Source organism: Cygnus olor, chromosome 11 (assembly GCF_009769625.2).
Source record: "Cygnus olor isolate bCygOlo1 chromosome 11, bCygOlo1.pri.v2, whole genome shotgun sequence".
Taxonomy (NCBI): domain Eukaryota; kingdom Metazoa; phylum Chordata; class Aves; order Anseriformes; family Anatidae; genus Cygnus; species Cygnus olor.
Genome location: NC_049179.1, coordinates 21625495 through 21644923, shown reverse-complemented (window position 1 = coordinate 21644923; position 19429 = coordinate 21625495). Strand labels below are relative to the sequence as shown.

The window sequence follows — 19429 nt, the reverse complement described above, 5'->3', positions numbered from 1 at the left end:
AAACAAACGAAAAACAAAGGGCCCCGTCACTCCGACGGGCTCCGCGCGGGGGCTACCAAAACCCCGGGGGCCGCGGCCCCCGGCCCCGCGCCGCCATTTTGTGGGGGAGGCGGGCGGGGGGCGGGGCGAGATCCGCTCGCCATGGAGACGGAACCGCCGTGTCGTCGCTTCCGGCCCCTCGCTCCCGTCCAATGGGGAGGCGGGCGGCGGCTGCGCGCCCAATGCGAAGGGCGCGCGGAACGGGGCGCGCGCGGCGCGGCGGGAGCGGGCGGCGGGGGGCGGTGCGGTGCGGTGAGGCGAGGCGAGGTGAGGTGAGGTGAGGGGCCGCCCGGTGCCGCCCGGTCCTGTCATGGCGGCCGTGCCGCACAACAACCTCTGGGAGCAGCTGCAGCTGTATTCGGCCCGCGGCGCCCTCAGCAAGCCGCCGCCCGCGCGGAGCCGGCCCGGGTGAGTACCGGGGGGCGGCGGGGGGCCGCCGGGCTGGGTGACCGGGCTGGGTGACCGGCTGACTGACCGCCCGCCCTTCGCCTCTCTTCCAGGGGCTTCACGTTCAAGAAGCCCGCCCCGTGCGGCAGGGAGCGCAGCGGGAGCTCGGCGCTGCGGGACAAGGACGTGAACGCGGCGCCGGCCGGCGGACAGCGCAGGAGGCCCGCGGAGCCCTTCCCGGCGGGGGGCTGCGGCCCGACCACGGCCCCCGCCGCGCTCTGCCCCGGTCCTTGCCCGGCGTCCCGGCGCCCTGCTGAGGAGCCGGTCGGGGCCGGCAGGAGGCCGCTGGCCGCTCCCGGCCGGGCTGGGGGTCCCCCTCCGCCGGGGGAGCCCCCCGTCGCCGCGGACGATGAGTGGGACGATATGGACGACTTCGACCTGTCGGGCATCGAGAAGAGGTTCTCCAAACCAGCCGTTTTGTCCCCCAAAGGCCAGAGGGCCGCCTGCAAGGCTCCCCGGAGACCGAGCTCCCGTATCGATAAGCTGTCCGAGACCGTGAATGGCGACGCAGCGTCCCCAAAACCTGGCGCTTGGGAGCCTAAAGGAACGCCTCCCGCTGAGGAAGAGCAGCACTCATCCCAAGGGTCTGTCATCTGTCTTGGGGACTCGGTCCACTGTGGCGGCGACAAGATTGTGGGCGAGGATCTTCAGGAGAATTTAACTACTGACGTGACTTTGGATGATGAGAGGGAAGAGGCTCGCACAGGTGAGGGGTTATTTTAAAGCATCGATGAACTAGAATAAAACGTGTTTGTGTTTGCACACCTGAAGACTTCGCTTTTCAGAAATATACATCTTGTGAGCTCTCAATGAAATCAGAGGGAGCTGCGCACATCTATCTGACAGCAGTCATAGGCACGTGGATTTCATGTTGGTAACTGTGCTTTGCAAATGTGCGGTGTTGCAGATAGTGGAGACCTGTCTCTGCAGCAACAGGTAGTATGGTACCATTGGAGGTGCAAGTCTTTCCAGATGGCATTCCAGAAATATGTACCAATAATCTGCAGAGATGTTACAGGGGGAAAAAAAACCAAGACGGTTTTATAGTTCAAACAAAAGAGATCTAAAATCAATTTATGCCTAAATGAAACAATGAGAAATATTAAACCAGAAAAAGATCTGTATTGATTTTTAAAAACAAGCAAACAAATGAAAAAAACAACCACACATCAGTTATGACCGAAAAGTTCATGGCCATCGGTCAGTATGCATCTTTGGCAGCTCTCTGCTTCACTTAGCTTTTCTGTTTTAAGTTTCTTAGTTGTTATGGTTTGAAACTTTTGGTCCTTATTTGTGAAATTAACATCTTGATGCAACTGATTAACACTGAACACTGTTTTCTGACAATTTATTTCTTTGCTGTTTAAAAGTCAGAAACTATATTAATCTATTGTTTTGAAATACGGCTAATAGTTTTTTCCTCTATTCCGTTGTGTTTCTGTTTATACCAGAAAGAGTTTTCAGTGTTGCCCAACAATACCAATACGCTTCTCTTTCAGCTACCACTGATAAAAGTGGTGGAAGCCAGAAGCTAAGCAACAGTGAGAAAAACAGCCAACCAGAGACGGATGAGATCAGCAACGAGCTGTTAGCAAACATTGAGCTTGAAGAGGATGATTACTTAGATGTAGTTCCACCTTCCCCTGAAGAAGAGCTGCCTTCCTTCTCACCATCTGTAAAAAGCATTAGGTAAAACAAAGCTAATAGACAAAGCTGTCTATTGTTAGGATGATTTTTTAAAACTAACAAAAAAAAGATACGAAACTAGTGCTTGTTAAAAAGTTACCGTTTGAGTTGGTTTTGACTGCTTCTTGCTTGGCAGGTTAGCAGTTGACAGCTGCTGTTAATGTCTTCTGAAACACCTTAAACATTGGTCATTAGAAATGTGGTTTTTGCTTCAGAAAAAGCTGAGTTATTTGTCCTGTCATAGTGGGAGGGAAAAAAAAATTATTGAAACAAATCTCTACAAATTGGCACGTAACAGTTAGATGTTAGATTTCTCATCTAAGTAACATCAGTAAGCTATCTTTTATACTCAAATGCTGCTAGTCCAAAAGATAACATTCTTTTATGGATTTTTAGAAAGATGTCTGTAAATCCAATGCATTTCCATATTTTAATGACTTTTTGTTTTAATGTTAGTAATATTTTCAAAGAATCTCCTACTGGTGGAAGATCAACAGCAAATGGCATTGAGTCTAAGCCTGAGAAGATTACAGCAAAACAGCCTGTTGCTGAAAGAGATTCTATGGCAGAGGGTGCAGGTACGTGAAATAACTTGAAATTTTATGCATTAAGTTTTGGTGATGGTTTGCAACTTCTTGTTCTCCGATGTATCCCATGTAATCTGAGAGCTTTTTCTAATAACAACTGATGAGGACGAGGAAGTATGGAACAGAGTCTTGTACAGAATTTTCAGATGTTGCATAAGTTGTGTAGATTCAGAATTGTGTTCCGATTCTGGGTTTGTCAGCGCCAGCTTGGGATACTGCTCAGAACTCCTTTTCAGATCTTAAAAGCACGCATCTACTGAATAGTTCTCAAAGTCCACTATGACAGAAAGACGCGTCACTAAGTTTGAGCTGGTTTAGTTCTTCCATTTGATTCCTACAGATGCTGACTTTTGAAACTACTGAGGTAACGGGTTTCTGAGTTGAACTTGCAGAATAGAAAGTTACCGAGTATAGGTGTAGAACAACATGGTTCTACAGCTGCAGATTCAGATTTTACTCTCAAGATTCATAAAGATGCGGTTTGTGCTATAATACACTATGACTGTACCAGTGTCATATAAAATTTTGTTTATAAATGCTAAAGCAGTGTCTTTGTATTTTAACAGTCTTTTTACAGAGAATGCAGTTTGTGAACACAGTTTCTTTGTGCCAATGGGCTATTAAAATATATCAAAAGTAAACTATTTAGACTTATACGATGTGTTCTGTCTTTTGGGAGAGAAAGTGAGATCCTCTTGTTACTTCATTCCAATAAAAAATAGTGTTACTCTTTGCTGAAATATGCTCTGTCTTGCAGGTGAAGGCCCGCATTTGGAACAGGAACTTTACAGCGTCATGGATGATATTTGTAAGCTGGTAGATGCCATTCCTATTCATGAGCTTAAGTCTCTGTCGTGTGCAAAAGAACTACTTCAGCACAGGGATCTCCGGTACGTTTTAATAAGTAGTATTTCTTATTGCCAAGTTCTGTATGAAACCATATCACGCCTCTAGGTGTCTCCATCACACTGAAAACATGATACAGAAAGGTTTTTTTTTGATTAAAAAGCCTAAAATAACTGACCAAATAAAGTTTTAGACAAAAAATCAGAAGACTTTCTGGCAGAATCCTGGAGTTGTTAATACTTTCAGAAGAAAGAATCTGATTCCCTGTTCACCCTGAGGCACAGGTAGTGCTGTATCTTTTCTCTGGAAGGTAACTATCACCAGGTGCTTCTGAAGAAGCAGAGTGGTGTGATATAATCTGCTAAGTGTCATCCTGATTTCTTGTAACCTGAGGCATTAATTTAATAATCTCTCTGTGAGACTCACCATCCCTGACAATAACGATTTGTGACTTCTACTAGTATCTGCATACCTGTCATCTTTCAGTTTGAGTATTGCTACCACAGGCTGCCTCCTCCCGTATAATTTGGTGACACTATACATAGACAAAATACTGAGATCTGGCATTTTGGTTTGTGTCTTTACTGGGCTGAAACAGTGCTTTTTCTAAACATTCTTGGTAAAACTATTTTTTTTTCTATTATTACTGTAGTCAGTGATAGTATTCAGAAAGTACAGAAAAACATAATTTGTTTCAAGCGTATTTTTTACTTCTTTAACTTTGGGTTTGTGCCTTTAAGAACTTTATGCTCTGCGTTGCCTGAATCAGTTCTTCACTATTAAGAATTCCTTTATTTTAATACTTGTGGTGAACGCATGTTAATTTTGTAATTACTGTATTCAACTGAGTTCTGGTATTATTCTCTTTTCCCTAGATTTGTTTGAAATATTTTTAAAATATAGAGTTGTAATGTCCTGTGTTGGACACAAAAAACAATGTAACCACCGTATGTTAATATTTTAATTAGGAAGAAAGAGACAAATGTTTAAGGTATGTTGTAGAAAGTGATATATCATTGCTTGTGACTTAAATATTCATTTTCATTCTTCTTTCCCTTGCCATCTCTTCCAGGAGAAAATTGTTAGCTAGTTCTGTCACTTTGAACACAAGAAGCACAAACAACATTTTTCCTAGAAATGGGAAGGCATGTGTGCAACAAGACTCTTCTGTGCGTTCTGGTACTGCTTTGTGTTCTGGCCCTAATAGGAGTTGTGTCAGAAACTCACCAAAATCTACAAATCTTTCATCTACGCTTTCTGGGACTGTTAATTTAAGCAATTTTTCTACAGAAAATAATCAAACACTTGATGTCTTGGATACCTCTTATGTTTCGAAGCAAACAGTTCAGGAGGTCATCTGCCTAGAAACTGCAGAACTTTCTTCTTCCGAGGTGAACAGCAAAGACAGAACTTCTCTCAGCCATCCTTCGGAGATGTCTTTCAACAACAGCTGGTGTGAAAAAACAGTGGTGAGAAACGGTGAACGCTGGCATCTTCCGGAGAGGCCCATTACGAGCACTGCTCTGAAAGTTCTGAGCAAAGCCCCTGCTGGCACTCCTGCATCAGACTGTTTAGATGTAAACGATACAGACTTTGATCTCGATAATTTTGATATTGATGATTTTGATGAGGGCTGGGAGAATTCAGTGACTGTTTCGGCACCTGAAACACCATTTGCGCCATTGTATCAGCCGGTCAGGGAGGGGCCACCTGCCAAATCCCTGCTCTCAAAGATCATCTCAGCAGCCAAAGGATCTCCTCCTGTATCAAATCCTGTTGCTCCAAAATCAAGCTTCTTGACGGCAACAAAGAACCAAACAGGTAAATTATGCGAATGAGGATTACTGTTTTTCCTTTTTAATTTGTGTGTATTTATGCTAAGTCTAAGACCAAGTAACTTACTGTAGATGACATCAGTGCCTTTTTGGTCGTATCGAAATTTGTTTTTACTTCTCTTTGTAAAGATGACACTGCAGAATCTTTCTCCTCTCTTTTTCTCCTCAGAGTGTTGCCAAATTTGAATATTTATTTGCCATGTAGGTTGCAGACTGCTGGGGAGATGAAGTGCTGGGGAGATGAAGCTGCTAAAATTGGAAACTGGAATGCTTCTGTGGTTTAATTAAATGATGACTCTGCAGTTGTTAATTCGAAGCCATACAATAGTCTTAGCTGCTTATACAAAACATTCAAATTTGGGTACTTGTTGAAGTAAACCTAACCCCTCTGGTGCACGAGTGTAGGTCAGTATTACCAATTCTTGCAGGAACGGGGAGGTAAAAGCAGAGGTGTTTTTAAGTCATGCAGGCTTTTATCATGCTGTAAGCTTACTCGAGCAGTTGTTTTTGAAGACCTAACCATGCTGAGAGGTGTTCTGACTGCAGGTTCACTGTCTGAGTAGGCACGCTTCTCTGCTGCTGGTGCAGCTGGCTTCTAACTAGTACTAGTTAAATACAGGGAGAGTACTAATGGTTTTTTGTGGCAGAGATAAAGTTTTACAGCATAAGACTATGCATTTTATACAGTTGTGGGCAAGTTTGTTTAAAAAAAAATCAGAGATTAGTGTATAATGAAAATTCATACTTTAGCCAGCCTTAAACTGTAGTTGTATGCATTTTTATTTATTTATATTAACTTACGATTTTAGTTTAAAAGGTTTAAGGAGTTGAAGTGTTCGCTAGGCAATCTGTTACACCAAAGGAGTTCTGTGTTGAAAGAGGTAAAGTACAATTTGGTATTGGAACTTATTTTAAGAACGTTTTCTCTGTCTACTAGAGCCACTGGTTAATAACCCCGCGCTAGAACGTTTCAGGGGTATGAAATTTTCCCACTCTGAAGAAATGATGACTATATTTCACAGAAAGTTTGGTTTGCACACTTTCCGGACGAATCAACTGGAGGCCATCAATGCTGCTCTTCTGGGAGAAGATTGTTTCATCTTAATGCCCACTGGTATGTATCTACAAACATCACACGGCTACAGGCTTTTGAGATCTGACATGCATTCGAGAAGTAAAGATCTGTAGTTCCTTTTGCAAGGCTCATGACAAACTATTCTTTCTCTGTGCCTTTACTGAGGTTTTGCTAAATTGTGCTAGTTGAATTCTGTAGCGACAGGATTTCCGGAATTTTGAATGCACTTGGGTATTTTGAATAAGGTGATTAGATTTCACTCTTCCATAATGTATCGCATGACAACTCTTCCTTCACCTAAAGGTAGCGTCTTAAAGACTCAATGGTAAAAGTTTGTTTCTTAAAGCACTGTTAAATGGAAAGTAAGAAATAGGACTGTTTTCTTCTGCTCTTTCTCTGCCTAGTCTCCCTTTCCTCTAGATGTCTAATATTTGTTGCATACTGTTTAATTCTTACAGGTGGTGGTAAAAGTTTGTGCTACCAATTACCTGCTTGTGTCTCCGCTGGAGTCACTATTGTTATTTCTCCGCTGAGATCGCTGATAATAGATCAAGTTCAGAAGCTGAATACTTTAGATGTAAGTTCAAACAAGTTATTTAGTTAAACTGCAGATAAGTGCACTAGAAATCTGAAATATTACAATAAATCTTGTGTGTCTCAGATATAAACTCCAAAAAATAATTAGACGTAAGCTGTGAAGGCACACCTGTTAAAGTTGTCTAGGAAGATCTACGTTAGATGAGCTAGAATATATGTGCAGTCTAACTCATCAATTTATTGATGCTCATGTATTTGTTGTTGAAGCTTAGTTTTCAAGAAGATGTACCTGATTCTCAGATTCTAAGAGTAGTGTTTAGACAAGTAAATAGAAGTAGTCTGGGACGGTAGAAGAAGCGAGCACTAATAATTCCTGAGGTAAGAGGGTTCTGAAGATGCTAATCATTTCTGGATAAGTAATACCTAGACAAAAAAAATGTAAGTGAAAAGTATCACATCTGTTTTCTTTACTGGAAAGAGTTGAAAGAAAGTAGATGTACCCTCTAAGTCAGCTGTTTGTTGGTAGAATTGGGAGCAGAAGAATAGAATTTGGTTTATAATCTTTTGGCTTTATCATCAGAAAGATAATGCAATGGCTCCTGTACAGCAGGGATTCAAATGCTATCTGTAATAACATTTTCAATGCTTTCTTGTGTAATGTTCGCTAAGGGTAGTAAACGGATATACTTTTTACCTGCTTTATAACCGGTTATAGGACTAGCATTTGAGGATACTTTCATTTTGCACATATTAAAACTTAATATACTTATTTATTTTTTACAGATTGCTGCAACATACCTGACTGGTGATAGAACAGATACTGATGCTTCGAACATATATATGCAATTGTCAAAAAAAGATCCTATAATAAAACTTCTGTATGTTACCCCTGAGAAGGTTTGTACTCGATCTGAATTGTAAAGTACTGGAGGCAACAAGAGGAGGATTGCTATAAGAATAAAGGGGAAACATAGAACTTAGAATAGGCTTCTTGAAAAAAATAAGCGTGAAATACTTTAATAGAATTCAGTAAGTCTCTATATGGATGCAACTAAGTTCAGTCAGTAATTAACCAAGAATGAGAACTGAGTGTAATGTCTGCAAAATTTAAACTCTTAAAGCAAAAACGCCATTTGTATTATCTTCAATATATCATAGCATGTACTAGTGGCTGTCGGAATCTAGGCTACTCTGAACATGATACTACAGGGTAGAAACATGTAACTACCAAGTTGGCAGGTGACTGTCAAAAGACTGTCTTGTAGTTAATTGTATGCTGCCTTAAAAAATGATATTCCACAAGAGCATTGCGAGAGGGGACTACTTAGTGTGCTGAATGTTTCTTCCTACAGCTTTGCCTTTCCCTGTCTTCTGTGACATAAGTCATTTAAATTCAATCAGATTATTGGACCTCTGGGTAGCTGATCCTAGAGCTTTGTGGCAATCCCACATCAGCTGCTTCATTGTCAATTAAAATAAAGGTGATTGCCATCACTTTTATGCCTTCAGGCTTTACCTGTGCAGTCCAGATGAACTTAGCTATACAGAATAATTGTTTCTGCAGTCTTAGCTAGCGTGACGCTTGGCTTTGTTTGTTTGCTTTCTAATGCCACTGGTGGGTGTTTACCTAGGTCTGTGCAAGCAACCGACTGATGTCAGCCCTGGAAAATCTTTACAACCGGAAACTCCTAGCACGTTTTGTCATTGATGAGGCCCACTGTGTCAGCCAGGTGAAAACCTTGATTTGTTTTTCACAATGGCAAAAACTTAGTTGGAGCATCATACTCAGTTATTTTTCAATTTTTTTTTTTTTTTTTAAACTAGTGGGGTCATGATTTTCGAAAAGACTACAAACGACTGAACATGCTCCGCAAGAAGTTTCGCTCTGTTCCTATGATGGCTCTTACTGCCACTGCTAACCCAAGAGTACAAAAGGATATTCAGAATCAGCTTGAGATGCTAAGACCACAAGTGTAAGTTGTCCAGCAGTTTCCTGAAATAATTTGAGCTGCAGAACATTTGAATGGAAAACTTAGGAAAGCAAGAAATGCATTAGAGGTCCATCTGAAACACTTATATAGATGTATCAGATTAAATTCCACGCATGCATTCTCATTTAATCAGACTTAAATGCAGATTATTAAAATAATAAGAAATCTTGCCAAACTCTTCCTTGCTTGATTAAGGAAGCTGTAAGTGTGCAAGTTACGTTTTAGAGTGCTTTTCATGAGAGTGCTGGAAAATCCAAAAGCAGGAAGTGTTTTTTAGTTAACATTGGCAGTAACTTAGATTATGAGTTACTGTTGGGTCTGGATCACATTTGAACATTTTCAGTGTACCTGATGGAAAAGTAAAGCACTCTGACTTTTTTTAATTTTAGAAATACTGTTTTGTTGACTTTTTAAAAAAAATTTAGAAATCTGTGTGAATGTCAGAATGACAAGCATTTCTTCCATGCTGACTTCCACAGTGCAATGTAGCTTTCTTTATTTTCCAGCCACAGGAAAAACAGAAATTTTAGACCCAAAGTGTGAGTGGTGTGAATCTCAGTGAGGATAGTGGAACAGTAATTCCTGTGCAGGTAACACAGGACTAGTAGTAATGACTTGAATTTGAGACATTCCAGTCAATTCCTAGCTTGTTGAACGGACTACTGCACTCATAAAATTGAGTACCAATAACATGTCCTGTTTTTAGGTTTACAATGAGCTTCAACAGGCATAACTTGAAATATGATGTATTGCCCAAGAAGCCAAAGAGGGTGGCAATGGATTGCTTGGAATGGATTAAAAAATATCATCCACGTGAGTACTGAGTAATGTAGTGTGCTTCTATGCATTTTTATGAACTACTTTATAAAAGCTTTTCCTATCTCACAATACTATATATATTAAAAAAAAAAAAAGCCTTGTGCCTTTTTCAAGCTACTCGTACATTTACAGAAACAACAAGTAGGAGAAAAAATATTGCTGATAATGAGAATCAGATTTGCAGACATCCTAAACTTAAGAGTTCAAGATAAGACGAAAAAGGAAATTATGGTAGTGCTCTGAGTAATCTATCTGGAGGTTGCCAGACCTTTTAGTGTCATCTAATACCCATACAGTTTTAATAGTTTAATTCTGTTTGTCTGTGCTTATCTGTGGTTCCCCTTAATTATATCTTTTGTGAGCCATATCTGTCTATGCTCTCATTTTGGAGTCCTGCACCTCCTGCTGTTGGAAGTTGACTACACAAAGCTCCCTTCATAGCTTCTCTAGTGCTGTAACCTAGTAAATAAGCGAGGAATTGAATGAGGAGAAACTAACTAAACCATCCGATATTAACAAGCTTACTTTGCTTTATTGAGCAGTTACGTTGATTCCAATAGGGGAAAAATGCGTAAGTGTAATGCGGTATTGTCTTGACACAGGTATGACTGTTACAGCTTTATTCCCTATCACCTGCTTTATTTTAGCACATCTCTTATATTCGCAGATGACTCTGGAATAATTTACTGCCTTTCACGTCACGAATGTGACACAACTGCAGCCATTCTGCAGAAGGAAGGTCTTTCTGCGCTTGCCTATCATGCTGGCCTCCCTGACTCCAACAGAGATCTTGTGCAAAAGAAGTGGATTAATCAAGAAGGATGTCAGGTAAAAAAAAAAAAAAAAAAAAAAAAAGGCGGAGGGGAAGGAAGTATTTAGAGGAAAGTATTTTGTGGAAGGAAGAATTTAGAGCACTTGTATTACTCTTGGCCTAGTAAAGGAAAACAAAGTTGTGTAACATTATTGCAAAATCAGATGCAGGGTTAAATAACTGATTATAAGAGATCTGCCCAAACATGTCAGTCTTCTTTTCATTGTGACTTTTACAAATCAAAGACCGCAGTACTGCACCAAGGTATGATACTCTGGGAATAAGGAACTGAGCTGTGCAAAGCTTCTGAAACAGCCCTAGGCACGCTTGCTGAATTGTATCTTGAGATTCTCAAATTTGGAGTTTTCCCTCTATGGCAAAAAGGTCTCCTAAAAGAAGGAGAGAGGGACTTTTGCTGTTCTGTACTTGTCTTGCAGGGTTCCAGTTGAAATTCTCTGTTCTGCATAATTTCATAAGTCTGATAACGTACCTGTTTTTGGTGCAGAGTACTGCATGAATGGTTTTCATAACTCTGCATAACACAGTGTGATTTCTTCTAGGTTATATGTGCAACAATTGCCTTTGGAATGGGAATAGATAAACCTGATGTACGATACGTCATCCATGCTTCCCTTCCTAAATCTGTAGAAGGTTACTATCAGGAGTCTGGCAGGGCCGGACGAGATGGTGAAATGTCTCACTGTCTGCTCTTCTACAGCTACAGTGATGTAACCAGACTTAGAAGGCTAATACTAAGTAAGTGATTTTTTTGTATTTGTAGCTTAATTGAGACAATAGTAAAGAGGTCACTTAGTTGCTGGTTTCTGTTTCAGTTAGACTGAGTTATTTTCTCACTTAGAAGTGAAGTGGTGTATGGTATTGCAAAGATGGGAGAACTGTGCACCTTTGTTTTATTATTTACCCAAATGATTTTCTGTAGTGAAAGATTTTTAATACTTATGCTTAGTTCTAGTCAAAGCCATTTTTCTTTATATGTATTCATCTCTCGATTTTTGTCATTATAGATTTTTCCCCATCCTTTAAAGCTTGAGAGGTAAAATCTGGTTTAGGTTAGTTCTGTACTAAACTACTTGTCCTTTTTTTAAGCAACAGAATATTATGTTTTGTCTCTTTGTCTATCTGATAATATGTAAAAAGGCAGAAGTGAAGATAAAACAAATGTGATTGAACTTATTGCATTTCAGTGGAGAAAGACGGAAACATTCACACGAGAGAAACCCACTTTAACAACCTGTACAGTATGGTTCATTACTGTGAGAACGTAGTTGATTGCCGGAGAATTCAGCTTTTGGCCTACTTCGGGGAAACTAATTTTAATCCTAACTTTTGTAAAGATCACCCAGAAGTAATTTGTGATAACTGCAGTAGAAAGAAGGTAAAAATCAGTTCTTATTTATAGTGCTGTTAAACTGGTTTTGTATTTTGCTGCGTTTGAAAAATGGTAACATTACACTTGGGAAGGTAAATAGAGAAAATGAGTAAGATGTCTTGTAGTTTTGTGATGCTGGATGCTTTGAATTATTTTCAGGGTTTAAATGAGAGTATAATTATGTAAACTGTCCATGGACTTACGCTGTTGTTTCGGCCCGGGGTGACTAGTGAGGTATAAGGATGTCCCTTAGTGTTGCTTTTTGGCCACTGTGCTTATTGGAGACAGGAACTAATATAAGATCAACTAGAATGGCTCTGATGTTGGCTATGATGGCTATACCTGATGATGTTGCTTCTCAAGCCAATGTTCGTAGCACTACCCTATACATAAAAATCATAGAAAACAATACGTCTGTGATTGTAACAAAAATTGACTAGAATAATGCAGATTTTGTCCAGCCTTCTCATTTTAACATGTGCAGGAAGTGTAAGTTCTAGTGCATGGCAGCAAAAAATTACGGGAATGCTTTGCGAACAATTTACCTTGATCATCAGTACAGACTCAGCAATCTTGCAGCTCTCTGTATAGAATCAACACACTAAAGGTTAGATACAGTCAGTTGGTATGTCTTTTGTCTTGCATTTTTCAGAGTAATATCTAACCTGTGACTATATCACTGTAGCTGTACTAACAAGCAAATCACTCTTTTTGTGTTTGGGACAAAATGAATTCATGACTGGAAAAAGCTCAATAATGAAAAACAAGGTTGTCAGTAACACAACTTGCATTAGGATAGAACCACATCCAGTTGTTTCCTAATCAAGTCTATTTTAATAGGATTACAAATCAAGAAATGTAACCGATGAAGTGAAAAACATTATAAGATTTGTACAGCAACATTGCGGACAGATGAGAGGAATAAATGCAAGGAGAAATGCAGGTTCTGGAAGATACACATTGAATATGATGGTAGACATTTTCTTAGGTAAGTATTGTTTTTCCAGAAACAACACCTAAATATACATGGTGCATAAACTCCTGAGTATCAGGAGGTCTTCGTAATATCAGCAGTGGTTTAAAATAACATATATTTGGCAAAATTATTCTTCCCAGGAATCTCTTGATGGTTAAATGATTGAAAATAAACGAGACTAAAGCTTTCATCTCTTTCAGGTTGCTATAGTGATAATATTAGTTTTCTGCTGGTGCTTGGACTTTTTGGTACTTGCATGCTGTGTGTGTGCATACGCGCTCAAACCACGGAATACTCTTGGGAGTCTTCGATGTGTTTCTAAACACATACCTGTGAAGGCTCTCTAATTGCAGGCTAATCCTCTGACTTCTGTTGCACAGGTACAAAGAGTGCAAAGATTCAGTCTGGAATATTTGGGAAGGGGGCTGCCTACTCAAGGCATAATGTTGAAAGACTATTTAGAAAACTGGTATTGGACAAGATTCTGGATGAAGACTTGTATATTACAGCTAATGACCAAGCTGTAGCTTATGTAATTCTAGGAGAGCGAGCGCAGGCTGTGCTAAATGGATCACTGCAGGTGAGTAACAATTTTTTCCCTTGAACATACTGTTTTAAGGAATATGCTACAGTTTTTGTGCAGCATATACCTTGTGATTTTTTTTAACATAGTTTGAGTACCCACTGAAGTACAGTAACTGATCTTTAGTAAATTAATGGAGCAGAATCTGACAATCATGACTTGTAGTCCAGTGTTCTAATAGTAATGTCGTGAAGCAAAAGGTGAGTTTGAGAGTACTGGAGAGGGTTAAATCTTTATGTTCATTCTCCTTCTGCTTGATTCCATCATGACAAGAATGCAAGATTCTGGGACTGTTCAGCCTGGCGAAGAGGAGGCTCAGAAGGGATCTTATTAATGTCTATACTTGAAGGGAGGGTGCAAAGAGGACAGAGCAAGGCTCCTCTCGGTAGGGCCCAGTGCCAGGAGGAGGCAATGGGCGCAAACTGAAACACAAGAGGTTCCATCTAATCATCAGGAAGCACCTCCTTACTGGGCAGGTGACTGAGTAGTGGAATGGGTTGCCCAGAAAGCTTGTGAAGTCTCCTTGTTGAAGACCTACAGAAGTCAGGGGGATGTGGTCCAGGGCAACCTGCTCCTGGTGGCCCTGTTTGAGCTTGGGGACTGGACCAGATGATCTCCAGAGGTCCCTTCCAACCTCAGCCATTCTGTGATACTGACCAACACAGAAAGTGCTAGCTAAGGAGGGAAAAAAAAAAAATAAGGAACAGCACTACTTTATTCTGCATTTTATGCTCTATTTTTTTTTCCAGCCATTGATGCTCTCTGAAATAAAATGCACTCCTCCAAGAAGGTCATGAAACCAGTCTCAGAATTGCTTGAGGCAGTACCTCCTCTGCATTAGTGCTGTGTTTGGAGAAGAGCCCTCAGCAATAGACCTAGTGACCTCTGTTTAAAGCTAGCTGCATACTGGTTTCACAGGGCTTTTTCCTGTGTTGTGTGTACTTGCTTTGCTTGTTCTTTGTAGAAGAAACTTACAGGTGGTTGAGAATGGGTGCTTTATCAACTGGCCTGTAAAAAAGATCACTTTAAAAGTGTGTACTGGGTAAACAGCTTTTTTTTGGTCTATCAGAGAATACTTTTGGTTTCTTTCACTGTTCTTCTGTGTTATCCATCTATGTTCTAATGACTACTCTGCAGCAGCTCCCCTGACAGAAGTTATTGATTGGCTTATCTTAACAGGTGGAATTTCATGAAACTGAAAGTGCCAGTGCCATTAGAAAACAAAGGGCCTCTGTGACAAAAATGTCACAGCGGGAAGAGATGGTTAAAAAGTGCCTCAGTGAACTTACAGATATGTGCAAAACTCTTGGGAAGGTCTTTGATGTGCATTACTTCAATATTTTCAGTACTTCAACTCTAAAGAAAATAGCAGGTAATGTCAACTGTTCATTAACCCCCTGTAGGCAGTAGACTGCATGTGCAACTGTAGCCTTTTCTGAGAGAAAATCTATAGTTTCCTAAAGTTTGGAGAGAGACGCTTTACCTATACGCAGCTGAGTGAATCCCATGCGAGTAGCGTATACAGCATACATTCCCCTGGTGTGTACTAACCAGCTGGAAGTAAATCTGTATAGGAAAAAAAGGCTTGCTTCCCTGGGGAATTAGTGGACACTGTGGCACTAAAAGGAATGGATTTCCTCCAGAATGTTCTACCTTAAGAAGTTACTTTGTGTCTAACTGGTACCTTGTTACGTTACAGAAACCTTGTCTTCTGATGTGGAGGTTTTGCTGCAGATAGATGGAGTCACAGAAGATAAACTGGAAAAATATGGCGCAGAAATAATTAAAGTGATGGATAAGTACTCTGAATGGACCATACCAGGTTTAGTGTTCTTTGCATGTAAATGTGTGTGTTCCTATATAATCCTTTTCCCTCCTTCTCTGCATAAGAAGTTCCAGTGAAAAGTCACCTGGTTTTAAACACAATCACTGTTTCTTGGAGTTTAATGATTACAAAAAAGGGAGCAATTTCATATTCTCAGAACGTACAAAGGTCTTTGCTATCTTCTCACTGGTTAAATTCAGCATAGTTCTGAAAGACTGAAAAAGGAAAAGAAAGACTAAACATATTGCTGCGCTCCTTCCCTGTTAGTTATTGGGGTTTATGTAATATACTTAGACAGAGACTTCAGGGCATTCAGGTTAAAAATCTTGCCCTCCCCTGCATATTTTCCATCTGAATCTACTACGTATTGGGTAGTGCTGTAGCCTGGCAGACCATCAATAACTACTGCCTTTTATTTTTCATAGTAACTGAGATCAGCAAGTCCAAGTCTACACTGACTAGCTCCTGCTGAAATGCGAAGAACTTTCAAAACTAAATGGAGGGGGCAAAAAAAAAAAGCTAGCAAGTCAGTATGCCAGTATTTTACAGTCCCTTTTTACAGCTTTTAACCTTATACACAGAGTTCAGCTCAGTGGAGAATTAAGCCATGAGACTAGTAAATCTGGCAGTGTCACATGAGCATAGCATGTAGCCTGTGTTGTAATTAGAATATTTTATATAGCTTGGCCATCAGTTTAAAAGCGATTCATAGTTATGTTTAAGGAGGCTGTGTTTTCATATGCTGCAATGTGAATAAATTCATGTCTACAAACCTCACTTAAGTGTTTCATTTGACTGCCTGTGCAAAGAATCGTGTCCTTCTTGCTTACAACTGATTGAGGAGGAACTCTCAGCTGTCTGAGCCTTTCAGTGTCTCCTGGTGCTGTTTTAAAAACAAGTGCTGTATTTGAGTGTATTATTTATGGTATATTCCATAATTCTTTCCAGCTGACACAAGGAAGAGGGTGTAAAGGCAGAAAGCTCAGTGCTACCAAAATAGTTTAGAAAAGAAGCCAAGCTAGTGAAAATAGGGCTGGTCTTTTTTTTTTTTTTTTTATCATGATGAGTTAAACCAAAACTGCCTTCTGTCTGTCTTTGCTTTACAACAACCTGAGAAATGTCTTTAGCTGAGCCTGGAGCATCACCAGGAGAATTGTGGTGCAAGGAGTATTTGAATGGCAAGGACAGAAGTTTGGCGCAAATAGCGTGCTCTAGCTGACAGTTCTGGCTGCCCCAGGCAATGTTTTGATTCCATTAGTTTTAATTCATCATCTGTCTGCAGAAGATGCTGCCTGCCAAAGTGTGGACACAGCTGCGGGGAGTACTGGCGCACCTGAGAGTGAGGAAGAAGCAGGAGATGTAGTTACAACCTCAAGCTATTTTTGCAATAATGCAAACCAAAGAAGGAAAAGGAAAAGGCCGCCAAACTTCAGAGAATCCAAGAAGAAAAAGACAAGCAGTGCTGGTAGCCAGCAGTTTCATCCCAAAGGGTATGTTGCTTGTGATCAGTTGTAACTTTTTTTTTCCTGAGATGATGATGATCCCAGAACTGCTCTGTTATCTTAATGCGTTTTCTTAAGTAATTGTATGGGATTATATGTAGGTTAGTTCATCAAATACTGAACTTTAAAAATTAATTAAATATCAGTTTCAGGCTTCTCAGTAGGAGGTGTACCACTATGCTGCTTCTGCTACTGCCAACGTGCTCTTGCTTACCTTTGCCATTTCTGTGGTGGGATATTGGTATTCCTCAAACTAACGTACTAAGTTTCTAAGCTTATAGCAGGAGCAGAATTTGCTGCAAAAATAAGCCATAATTTTATGATGCCCCTTTCCACTGTCTGAAATCTTGATATGCAGGGCAAATTAGAGGTACGTTCTCAATGTACTTTCATACTAACGGTTATTCACCTGTAATTAGATTATGTGACTGCACTGGAATGAAACTCACTGCTTTCTGCCATTGCTTTTTTTTTTTTCCAGGTATATCTCCTTTTCTGTACTCATTTTCCTCACTCAGTTATTTTTTCTGTTTGTCTTGCTTTATTTTTTTTAGGAAATAGCAGTTCCAGCTTAGTATGTTTTATTCCTCTGCTTTCCATCTACCTAAAATATTAGTCATTAAATGCTGTTGACCCTGAAGTGTCATTTAATGTTGATACTCTAATTAGATTAATAGGAGTTAGGTTGGTTTAGCGTTCTGTGTTCATATTTCAGGCTGCTTCTTGCCCTTAAGCAGATGACAGAGCAACAGCTACACTAAATTTACAGTTCAAAGGTATTCTTGCAGCCATGTTTATTTAAAAAAAAAAAGTTCAAAAAATATATAGTAGTCTAGAAAATCTTACATGGTGTGCAACTGTATAAATACACCACGGGTAGGGAATGTGGCAAGTAAACCAAATGTTTGACACACAATACTGTAATTTCTCTCTAAATATTACAGTGGTTACAGCAAGTACCGAAGGACCAAAAGGCCATCCAACTCTAAGACTCCACCTTCATCTGGCTACAGCTCAGCATCTTACGGTGCCACACAAGGAACTGTTGGAAAGCTGGGGATTATGGCACCACCGAAGCCGAAAAACAGGCAATTCCTTCAGCCTTCATATTCGATATTGTAACTAGGAAAATGTAAATACTGTATAAAAGCATGCCATGAAGCTGTAATCATTGTTTATAAATCTTTATTTGATTTGCTGAACCTTCTTAGATTTGTACACTTGTGAAGTCCAAAAGTTCATGTTAAATAAATATTTTTAAACTCATAAATTTATTCAGACCTTTTTTCTACTACAAACAGATATGAGTTCTGCCTAGTTCTAGATGCCCTACTGTTTCAGGGAAAATAATCCCTGTAAGACTGCATTAAAGCTATCTCTGGGATACACTTGAGATCGCAAATCAAAAGCAGTTACTGGAACGGTGAATCCCAAAGATGGTTGCCTCTGTTCTTCTCCCTTGCTAGATGTCTAAGTAATTCAGAGCTACATAACAGAGGAGTTCTGAAAATGTAAGTCTTGGGATGTTAACCTGACATAAAATATGATTAACAGTTGTAAGCTTTCTTTTTTTTTCCCCAGATACTGGGGCTGGAATGTCTGCTGAAGCGCCAAGTGCTGTCCTAGGTATGCTCTTTTAGTCATCCTGTTTGTTTTTACAGTGTGGAGCTGTGTGATCATCATGGCTGTGATAAGGGCATTTGACATGCCCTTCTTTTACCTTCCTGCCTTACATAAGGCAGCCCTGATAAGTTCAGGAGGAGTTTAGATGTGTATCTGTTTCTACATGTGCATTTCAATGACATGCCTGACACTGCAGGGGCAAAATCAACTGTTTTTTTGCTTGACTGCAGCAAAGGATTCCATCAGCTGTTGCTGAGCAAGGAGTCTGATAGCAAGTACTTTATATAACCCATCCTGTGAGTCTGAAGTGTGCTCAAGGCTGTTTCAATTAACCTCACTGTTTTTAAAAAAAAAAAAAAAAAAAGTACACTTTTTCTATCCTGAACATGCCAAGCTGCAACATAAAGCTGTAGAGTATAATTAATCACTTCTCTTTGCTGTCCAGCAAAGATTTTGATCTCATGCATCAGTCCTGGGCCACCAAGTGCTAGGTGCCCATGTGGACTGGAATCATAGAACAGCACAGGTTGGAAGGGACCTTAGAGATTATCTCATTCCAACCCCCCTGCCCTGTGTGGACAGAGATACCACCCACTAGATCAGGCCACCCATCCAACGTGGCCTTGAACACCTCCAGGGATGGGGCATCCACAACCTCTCTGAGCAGCCTGTTCCAGTGCCCCACCACCCTCTGAGTGAAGAGTTTCCTCCTAACCTCTAATCTAAATCTCCCCCGTTTTTGTTTTTTTTTTTTTTTTAAAAAAAACATTCCACCTTGTCCTCTCATTATATGACTGTGCAAAAAGTTGCTCTATTTTTTTTCAGAGCCACTTTTAGGTACTGTAAGGCTGCTGTAA

The 19429-nt window shown here is 40.3% G+C and overlaps 1 protein-coding gene across 1 annotated transcript; it reads left to right on the top strand.

Annotated features, from left to right (window-relative positions):
- Positions 1-247: 247 nt before the first annotated feature.
- Positions 248-18219, top strand: BLM (BLM RecQ like helicase). Its single transcript, XM_040570212.1, has 21 exons — positions 248-447; positions 540-1192; positions 1986-2175; positions 2629-2750; positions 3517-3649; positions 4678-5426; positions 6378-6554; positions 6974-7092; positions 7836-7949; positions 8684-8782; positions 8877-9025; positions 9750-9856; positions 10530-10690; positions 11234-11429; positions 11879-12069; positions 12904-13051; positions 13420-13619; positions 14802-14994; positions 15322-15444; positions 16730-16937; positions 17894-18219. Exons 1-21 carry the CDS (start codon positions 350-352, stop codon positions 18069-18071), a joined length of 4308 nt encoding a protein of 1435 aa, XP_040426146.1. The 5' UTR covers positions 248-349; the 3' UTR covers positions 18072-18219.
- Positions 18220-19429: the final 1210 nt, after the last annotated feature.